The 11066-nt window shown below is 38.4% G+C and overlaps 1 protein-coding gene across 1 annotated transcript in view; it reads left to right on the top strand.

Annotated features, from left to right (window-relative positions):
• LOC100533548 (ADAM10) overlaps positions 1–11066 on the top strand; it is a gene marked incomplete at its 3' end in the record, with an annotated part of 39868 nt that overhangs the window by 15051 nt on the left and 13751 nt on the right. The window contains 1 exon segment of the mRNA XM_035973125.1: positions 1994–2063. Within this exon segment, the coding sequence (XP_035829018.1) occupies positions 1994–2063 (70 nt within the window).

Raw genomic sequence — 11066 nt, 5'->3', positions numbered from 1 at the left:
AAAAATGACATTTTTTTGTACGTTTAATAAATGTTTTTCAGTAAAATTCACATGGAAGTGTATTTTTATACAGACATAAAAGAGGTAAAGCCAAAAACAAAAAATTAGATAAAAATTTTCAAACTAGCGGAAAATGCCTGTTTCTCCGATTTTGTTATTTTGACGAGAGCCTAATTTCATCATGCTGCTTCACATTTGTTTTGTATTTCGCTGTATTAAGTTTCGTTTTTCTTTTCCTCATGTCTGCTTCTCCGGGGTCTTCACGGAACAGAATTTGGTGAGTTACTCGTCATGATGTGTCCTTCTCCAGCATTGTACGACTGTGTAGATAAAAGTCTGGTGATAATACTGAAAGTGTTCATGTGCATATTATCGTAACTTCCCTAACAAAATGGCAGATACCTTTTTGGGGTTTTCGGGTTTGCAGAGGTTGAGAAAGGACACTGGAAGGAAGTGAGAGGGAAAAGTGCATAGCTGCCCACTGTCCCGGGCCATCCATATTTTGTACGGATTTTCTTGAAAAATCGCTGTTGTCCCGGAAATGCGGATTTTGACCGACGGTCCCGGAAAATAAAAACTTGGCAAGCGTACTTCTAAAACAGAAAAATTACCCTTCTGTTGCTCGGGAAAATGACGAAAATTCGGGAGATTCCCGAAAAATTCGGGAGAGTTGGCAGGTGTGCAGTTTCGACAAAGTCAGCTGATACGCATGCGCGGCGCTCGGCTTCTTCATTCGTTTGAAAAGATGGCGTCAAAACGTTCGGTGATGAGTTCTAAGTCCAGCTCCGGACCAAGTAAAGCAAAGAAACTGAAAAGGCAGCAAATTTTTCTTGACAAATACAAGGTGTCCCTGATAATTACTCAATGTCCCTGATTTTGAGCAAGACTGTCCCTGATAGCCACAAAGAGGGGTGGGCAGTTATGAAAGTGGGGCGCTATACCTGTTGCTATGTCTTTCTTTTTTGGAAATTTCCACGTGTATGAAGATTGTGTTTATGAGTGTGCGAATATGTGTGTGGGGATGGGCGTGTGTGAGTGTGTGTGAGACATTTTTCTCGAGTATTCTTTAAATTTCTTGTCTGACCGTTCCTTCATTCCCATTAAACGTCTATTCATGATTATCTCTCGTCCTCCTTTTATTTGTATGTTACTCTCTTGTAACACCTCTGACCACCCGCACTTATATGACTTTATGGTGTTGCACGTGCCGTAAAACTCTTCCTAAAACTAAGTTAATCTATTTGAGTTGAAAGTAATGTAAAACATCACCAAAACTTCACTAAACTGGAATGTTTTGTTTGACGCAGGTCATAACTGGGGAGCAGAGCACGACGCAGAGACGGACGAATGTGCCCCGGACACCTTCAACAACGGGAAATACGTCATGTATCCTTACGCCGTCAGTGGCTACGACGAGAACAATGAGGTAATAATACTCTCAGTCCTACTTTTTGCTGCACATTTGTTTCATACGAGAACAATGAGGTAATAATACTCACAGTCCTACTTTTTGCTTCACATTTGTTTCATACGAGAACAATGAGGTATAATACTCACAGTCCTACTTTTTGCTTCACATTTGTTTCATACGAGAACAATGAGGTAATAATACTGACGGTCCTACTTTTTGCTTCACCTTTGTTTCAGTATAAAATGTGTGTGTGTGTTTTAAAAAGATTAGGCAAATACGTTATTTATCCCTATGCGGTCAGTGGTTACGATGAGAACGATGAGGTAATACTCACGGGGTTCTACTTTTTTCTTCAAATTTGTTTCATTATAAAACCTGTGTGTGTGTGTGTTTTAAAAAGGCTATTATTATTATTATTACAATTATTATTATTATTATCATATTTATTATTATGATGATGATGATGATTATTATTATTATATTGTGATCACTTACATGACCTATATGTGTCACAAGTGCTGTAAAACTCTCAATAAAAAACGAAAGTAACAAAAAACCAAAAAACCCCATTTTTGTCCCCAGTATTTTTCCCCGTGCAGCAAGCGCTACATATCGGCCGTCCTGTCCACTCGCTCAAGCTCCTGTTTCAAAAGTGAGTGTTTGATTCTCAGTTTGTCGCTTTACGTTGGGGGGTAGGAGAGTTGCATAATATGTATGATGTGTAAGTTCACCTACACTTTATGCTCAAACATGCCAGTGAGTGACGTGTACAGACTTACAGCTTTTTTGGTCATGTTTCTTTCTTTTGATGTCTCAATCTCTCAGAGTCAGAGGCACAAGCGGAGATAAGTGAATAGACTTGCACGCACAGATATGCGAGCTTGCCCAACGAGCTTGTAAAGATACACTTACACATACATTAACATACACAGATACACACGCACACACACACACACACACACACACATAGGGACATAAGCACTCTCGCTCAATGAGCTTGTCAAAATACGCATACACACACTCATGCTCACGCACACACACACTTACACACACATATGCTCACATACACCACACACACACAATAAGACCATGCTTGTAACAGTAATCTGAATGCGTTCTTGTCTGAAATGTGCAGATTGTAAAGCCTTTCTTTTTTTGTCCATTTATGTACGCATCTCTGCCTCCATTTGTCCTGTCTTTTGTTGTGACTAACATGCTATATTCATGACTTGCTTAGAAGCTTTTTTTTTTTAAGTAAGAATTTTACGGCACTCGCAACACAATACGGTCATATAAGTGCTGAAGATTAGAGGCGTTACAAGAGAGTAACAAACACAAAAAAGAAGGAGGGGAGATAAAGACGATAGATGTTTGATAGGAAAGAAGGAGCGAACCACACCAGAACACCCGCCAGCCACCCACCCAGTTTTCTATGTCCTGTTCCCTTGTCCTTCTATTAGGTCTTCCCCGTGGGTGGTTGGCGGGTGCTCTGGTGTGGTTTGCTTCTTCTTTCCTATCAAACTTCTATCGTCCTTATCTCCCCTTCTTTTTTAAAAATGTTTGTTACATGTGGCGTCAGTAGCCTAGTGGTTAGGCTACCGGACTCGTAATCGTGAAATTGCGAGTTCGGAGGTTCGAGCCTCAGCTCGGTCCGACGTTGTGTCCTTGGGAAAGGCACTTTACACAAACTTCCCACTTGGCTCGGTCCTATCGGAGACGGACGTTAAACTAGGAGGTCCCCCGCCCCTTAAATAACATAATACTGTTGATAGAGGTGTTAAACTTATACCACTTTTTATATTTGTTACTCTCTTGTAACACCTTTTATCTTCTGACGCTCATATGACCTTATGCAGTTGCGAGCGCCGTAGAACCTCTACGAAAGCTACTAAAACTAAACTTGGTCTTCCCCTTCTTCTCATGCTTATGAGACAATGACTTGCATAGAAACTCCACCCACTTATGGGTGTGTCTATTTTTTTAAAAATATCGTTGGGGATTCTCTCTTAGACTAATAGGAGTGGATGGTTGGCGGGTGCTCTGGTGTGGTTTGCTCCTTCTTTCCTATCAAACTTCTATCGTCCTTATCTCTCCTCCTTTTTTTTGTGTTTGTTGCTCTCTTGTATCTCCTCTACTCTTCTGGCTCTCATATGACCTTATGCTGTTGCAAGCGCCGTAAAATCTCTACTGAAACTCAAAGACTAATAGGAGTTTTGATAAAAATGAGTTATCTCTCAGACTTTAGCCTTATGAATATTTATAGATATATCAAATTTGTTTGTACAATTTATTGCTATCAGATGATAAAACGGGGGCCTCTCGTGGCCTAGAGGTTAAGGTGTTGGCCTCTCATTCAAAGGTCCCGGGTTCGAATCCGGGTTGCAACAGAAAAATGTTCTTCTCTAAAATTGTTTCCTTTCACCTCCTTTCCTGCTCTCTAGCAATGTTCTGTCGTCTGCTTTCGTCTCCACTTTCTTCCCCCATCCCCTCACCTCCTTTGCCCCCCTCCTCTGGGCTCCTGACTCTTTCTGCAGCCTTTCTTAATTTGTACTGCTACTCCTTGACTCCTTCTGACTGCTGTCTTTCAGCCACACCCCGGATCTTGATAGCTTGACTCCTTCTGACTGCTGTCTTTCAGCCACACCCCGGATCTTGATAGGGGCGTTAAACCCATACCATTTCACCATTTTTCACACCTCTGATCTTCTGATGGGAAAGCTCTACCCCTAGCCTTCTCGGACAAGGGCGAAAAATATCGGAGGGTGCATGTTGCAAGTGCCGAAAAACTCACTTTAAAAAAAAGAAAAAAGAATAGAAATTATGGCCTTTTCATACATATCACAACTAGCTAGCTGGTGGTTTGCGGGTGCTGTGGTGTGGTTTGCTCCTTCTTTCCTATTTTACATCTATCATCCTGATCTTTTTTCCTTCATTTTTGTGTTTGTTACTCTCTTGTTACACCTCTGATCTTCGGCCCTTATATGACCTTGTTATGTTTCAAATGCCGTAAAATTCTCATTAAAACTTTTAAAAAATAAACCAAGAAATAACTGCAATAAAATAAACAAATAGAGGAAAAAAAGAACATATTATATAAATAAATGAGTTAGATAGATAGATAGACAGACAGACAGACAGACAGATAGATAGATAGATAGATAGATAGATAGATAAACATATACATGTTTTTGACTTGATAAATACCAACAGTTGGCGGACGTTATGCTACCGTAGATTTGAACTCTTGTGGCCAGAACACCAGCTTGTCTTGCATCATGAACACAACTTTTCTGTCGCTGATGAAGTCATGTCTGTCATTTATGAAGTCATGTCTATCATTTATGAAGTCACGTCTGTCGCTTTTTAGTCATGTCTGTCGCTTATAATTTAATCAGGACACTGAACGCTTTCATTTTTGCTGCCTCTGAAGTGTGTGTATTTTTGCCAAGTGAGATAGCGAGTTGCTTTAAAAGAAATCGGTCTTTTGCTCGGCTGCATGCATATTATTGCATATGCATGTGAATTTCACCCTCCCGTGACCCCCCCACCCCCCCACCCCCTCCCTTTCTCCCTGTTACCGTATTAAAATATATTTGGATTTCATGACTTGTGAAATAACTGAGCTTTCCGGAGTTTCTGCTTTGTTCGTTCCCTTACGATACATTCTTTCTTTGGGAAATCTCACCACTTGTAGTAGTTGTCTCTTCCTGTTGTAGGAACTTCAGTACATGTGCATGGTTAATAGTACAAGAAGCGTACCATGAAAAAGTCGTAGAGGTTGTTTTGTTGTTGTTGTTGTTTTGTTGTTGTTGTTGTTTTTGGTTTTTTTAGGGGGGGTGTTGGAGGTTGTTTTTTTATGTAGATGTCTTGCCCTCCCACTAGTAATGAGTACCTGATTTCGTGCTGGGGAAGTAAAGGCAGCATGGAAAGGAACTGGCCACCCTACCACAATATGCTGAAGGCCCAGGAAGTTGTTTTGTCTCACTAACAAGGCAGTCCCCCATGTCCGGATCGGATGCGGGAACAACTTTACTTTTTTTAAAGATGTTTTTACGCCTCAATCGACACATATTATTATTAAATGGGTGGGTGGGTGGTTGGCGGGTTCTCTGGTGTGTTTTGCTTCTTCTTTCCTATAAAAAATCTATCGTCTCTATCTCCTTTCCTTCTTTTTTGTGTTTGTTACTCTCTTGTAACACCTCTAATCTTCAGCACTTATATGACCTTATTGTGTTTACTAGTGCCGTTAAACTCTTACTAAAACTAAAAACTTATTAAATGGGACTCAGAACTTCGGAGCGTGAACGTTACAGCCGGGAGTACGTGGTAACCCGAGTGCGGTATACCCAAGCATTCTCTACTGCCAGCTGTGGCATGCCCAGGTTTTACCCCCCGGGACAGTGCCACTGACTGTAGTGTCTTTAGGCCATTCCCAAAGGGGGGACATTTCTCGTTCAAGCATAGTAGAATTGTAAATGGGCTGACTCATGTCACGCTCATAACTGTGCCTGATCTACAACAGGGAATTGCTGCTTTTTCTTTCCTGATCCTTACTATTGTCATTTTCCTCTACTTCTTTTGTATGTTTGTCACTCTCTTGTGACCTGCTATTCCCGATGCAGACCTTGTGCTGTTGAAGCTAGAGAGGTGAGCAGTCTAAGTCTGATTCCCTGTAAAGACTTTTCTGTTGACACCCACCCCTTGGCGCTCATATGACCTTATGCAGTTGCGAGCACCGTAAAACCCTCTACTATAAAAAATATATATACCCAGATTTTACTGTACTATAATAATAATAATAATAATAATAATAATAATAATAATAATAATAATAATAATAATAATAAATGACATTTATATAGAGCTCAACCCCGATTAAAGTACACAGGCTCTGAGCGCTTTACAATACAGTACAACATACAACAGTAACATAAAACGTTGTGTTCCGACTAAAGAAAATTACTCCAAATATTCATCTTTAATTTAAAAACAGAAACGACTTCAGCTGACATTTGAATGAATCAAAAGATTTGATCTCTCTTAAAGTGTTTGGTAAAGCATTCCAGATCTTGGGGCCTTGGTATTCAAATGCCCTTTCACCCATTGTTTTAAGTTTCATAGATGGTAAAATAAAAAATGGTGAAATCGAAGAAACCGATATTTTTCCACACCTTGGGCAATATCTATGGATTTTTAAATGTAATTTAATTTTTTAATTAAAATTTTTATTTTTATTTTTTTTTTATTTTTACTTTTTTTTTTTTGGGGGGGGGGGGGGGGGCTCAACGCGTTTTATGCCCAGTAAGAAACACATTCCAGTGTTGATTGTACTGAAAAACGTTGATGAAAAGCACGACGGAAAAGTAAAATAATTCAGTTTTCAAGGACATTTCAGCTTTGGAAATCACCAAACTTTAGCGGCCATTTTCTCGCTAATGTTATCTCTGATACCAGGCAACCCCCACCTCCTTCACTCCCAAACATCTCGACTTCTGTTCAACATTTGTGGCTATTTTATCATTGTTTAAAAACAAAGGAAATGGCACGTTTTACGTTTATACCAATCATTAATTATATGCCCCAAAATTGACGAGCGCCTGATTCCATCACGTTTTGACACACGAACAGAGCTGCCTCAACGGAGTTTCTGTCAGTGGTCGGAAGGTCCTGAGATATTCTCATCGTCTGCTTCTTTTCCTTCTTCCTTTTCATGATCCCCCCCCCCCCCCTTTCTGTTTGTGTAAATCTATTTTCACGACGTGTTTCTCACTGTTAAGAGTGGGTAGTTGGCGAGTGCTCTGGTGTGATTTGCTTCTTCCTTCCTATCAAACATCTATCGTCTTTATCTCCCCTCCTTCTTTTTTGTGTTTGTTACTCTCTTGTGACACCTCTAATCATTGGCACTTATATGACTGTATTGTGTTGCAAGTGCCGTAAAACACTTACTAAAGCTACTAAAACTAAGGTTGAACACGACCCCCCCCCCCCTTCCTCCCTTTTCCATGACTGTAAATCTATATTCACAACGTGTTTCTCACTGTAAAGACAGACTCGCTGGTAGAGTGGGCGTGGCCCCACAGGTGGGACACAGCAAGTTCCTAGGTGCGCCTCTCAAACTGTCTCATTGTTACCGGGTTTTTGTTGCTGGTTTTATAACTCTTTCCTTACCTGGCACTGGGTCGCGGCGTATTCGTGCTGGGCCAGAGAAATAACATTGTTCAGTTATTGTTCCTGCCAATTTCGTTCAGGTTTTCGTTGGTTCAGTTATCGTTGATGATTCCAGAGAAATAACATTGTTCAGTTTATCGTTGATGATCCCAGGAAATAACATTGTTCAGTATATCTTTGATCATTCAGAAAAAATAACACTTTCCAGTCTATTGTTAATCATTCCAGATAAATAGAATATTGTTAAATTTATTTTTCTTGTCAGAGAAATAACATTGTTCCGTTATCGTTTGTGATTCCAGAGAAATAACATTGTTCAGTTTATCGTCAATTGTTCAGTTTATCGTCAATCATTCAGAAAAAAATCATATTTATTTTATTGTTGATGATTCCAGAGAAATAACAATGTTCAGTTTATCTTTCAGTGTTCAGTTTGTCGTTGGTGATCCCAGGAAAATAACATTGTTCAGTATATCTGTGATCATTCAGAAGCAAAAATAATACTGTTTAGTTTATCTTTCATCATTGAGAAAAAATAACATCGTTCATTTTGTCGTTGGTTATTCTAGAGAAATAACATTGTTCAGTTTATCGTTGGTGATTCCAGAGAAATAACAATGTTCAATTTATCGTTGGTGGTTCCAAGAAAATAACATTGTTCAGTTTATCGTTCATGCCAGCATTGTTCAGTTATTGTTGGTGATTCTAGAAAAATAACTTTGTTCAGTTTATCTTTGATGGTTCTTTGATCATTCAGAAAAAAATAACGTTATTCAATTATCTTTGATCACTCAGAAAAAAATAACATTATTCAATTATCTTTGATCATTCAGAAAAAAAAATAACATTGTTCAATTATCTTTGATCATTCAGAAAAAAATAACATTGTTCAATTATCTTTGATCATTCAGGAAAAATTAACATTGTTCAATTATCTTTGATCATTCAGAAAAAAATAACATTGTTCAATTACCTTTGATCATTCAGGAAAAAATAACATTGTTCAATTATCTTTGATCATTCAGAAAAAAATAACATTGTTCAATTATCTTTGATCATTCAGGAAAAATTAACATTGTTCAATTATCTTTGATCATTCAGAAAAAAATAACATTGTTCAAGTATCTTTGATCATTCAGAAAAAATAACGGTGTTCAGTTTATCTTTCATGTCAGAGAAATAACTTTGTTCAGTTTATCGTTTATGCCAACGTTGTTCAGTTATCGTTGGTGTCATAGAAATAACATTGTTCAGTTTAAAATGTTGATGATTCCAGAGAAATAACATTGTTCAGTTTATCTTTGATAAGTCCAGAGAAATAACATTGTTCAGTTATCGTCCATGCCAGCATTGTTCAGTAATCGTTGGTGATTCTAGAAAAATAACTTTGTTCCGTTTATCCTTGATGGTTCCATTGATGTGTCGATTGCTTCTCTTTATTCAAACAAACCAAACAAACAAATGAATTTTTGCGGACACAAGAGAATTATATATATATAACACTATATATATATACAGTAGTGAAGACCGTAAGGAAGCAGAAGAGAGGATCCTATTTGTGGGTGGTTGGTGAGTGCTGTGAAGTGGTTTGCTTTTTCTTTCCTATCAAACATCTATCATCCTTATCTCTCCTCCTTCTTTTTTGTGTTTGTTACTCTCTTGTAACTCCTCTAATCGTCGCACTTATATGACCTTATTGTGTTGCAAGTGCCGTAAAACACTTACTAAAACTTTTAAAAAACCAACTAAGGATCCTCTTTTTAATTGTACAAAGTCTACCTCATGAGTATGGGATTTTCAGTATCAGGGTACTGCTTGTGGACAGTAGCTTTTGGAGTACGGGATTTTCATCATTACGATATTACTGTAGGGCAGTACTGTCGTAAGCTGACAAAACGATTTTTTCATTTTTTAATTTACTAAATGGGGAAAGCCTGATCAGTTACCCTACCTTTGTGAAAAAATTAAAGTAAAACTGTAACTAGTTTTTTATAAATTAGAATTCAAATTTTGAAAGAATGCTTTTTTCAATAATAGTTATGCTGACAAAAAGCCTCTTTATCTCGAAATTGATGTAAATTTTAAAAAGGTATTTTTCTGCTTACGGCAGAGTAGCCAGTAGCCGCTTCGCTGTCACATGTAGGAGACCCGTAATGACCTTATTGTGTTGCAAGTGCCGTAAAACTCTTACTAAAACTAAACTAAACTTTAAAAAAGCAGTAGATCTACACCCGAGTTCGATTCCCGACTGGGGAGAATTTTTTTTTTATCGAGTATCTCGATTTTTCTGTTTGGATGTTGTAATCCTGACATGTCGGGTCGGAAGCCCGCCTCCTAAGTAATATAAATTGCGCGTCGACTGGGGGGTGGGGGAGGGGGGAGCGTAAAAACACCTACATTGAAAAATGTGCATATCATTATAGAATTCATATATAATTAACCCTATCCGTACGTCGTGTTTTACTATCGTATCCATACAACGTGGGGAACTCTGTGCCACCAATTCCAAAGCGGAAATTTACTCGTTAATCCGATCCGTACGCTTTGTATAGCAGTCTGTCAAAATGATTTTTTAAGAAATACTGAAAATCTCAAAGAGAACTTCGCACTAGAAGTATTAAAAAATGTGAAGAATACAACACAGGGGTACAAAATGACCACATGGCGTACGAATAGGGTTAAAGATCCTATACCTTATATGACATCTTCGCTATTATTCAGGAGCCACTACCACTATTTACTGCCCACTAGCATGTACTAACACACGGTAGATGGTTGTTCTGTAGTAGAGGGATAGTTGTGACCAAATGTGTACTAGGAAAACTGATTGAACATTGTGTACATGACTGTATGGTAGAAATAGCATTTGTTGCAATAATTTATGTCTTGTTTCGTTTCCCCTCTTTTTTTCTAACTCCTAGTTTTACAGAATTACGTACGCCTCTGCTTCTTTTTACATACTTTCTTGAATTTTTCTCGTTTGTATCAAATCATGTTTTCGGATTTACGCTGTGGGTCTGCTCTGTAGGTGTGTGTATACAGACTGTATATTAGATTAGATTCTTTGTTGTCTGTTGTTTCGTTTCTTCTCTTCTTTTTCACTACTAGTTTTACATATTACGTACGCCCAAAGATAGTACATAACAAGATGGTCCACTCAGTCAAAAAAGTGTCTGCCGGAAGTCCGCTCTTTGCTTCAGATGGCGCTGCAGTCTGTTTTGAAGCTCTCTTTTGTTTTTCCAGAAAAAGAATAGAAATAGCACCTCCTTGCGTGCGAGGATCGACTGCTGTTCATCAGCTGTTCGGGTTCGTTCAGTGCGGAGTATTAGTTTTTTAAAATTGTAATGAACTCTCGCCTTGCATTCTAAAGTCAAATTAAATGAAGAGAGCCGTCACCTCTTCCTCCGGAAGAGGTTTTTTGTCAGCGTAACCATTTTTAAAAAAGCGTTCTTACGAAATTTGAATTCCTATTTATTCAAAACCTTGT

The sequence above is a fragment of the Aplysia californica genome, unplaced genomic scaffold (assembly GCF_000002075.1).
Source record: "Aplysia californica isolate F4 #8 unplaced genomic scaffold, AplCal3.0 scaffold01020, whole genome shotgun sequence".
In the NCBI taxonomy this organism is placed as follows: Eukaryota; Metazoa; Mollusca; class Gastropoda; order Aplysiida; family Aplysiidae; genus Aplysia; species Aplysia californica.
This window is presented reverse-complemented; position numbering and strand designations above follow the sequence as displayed.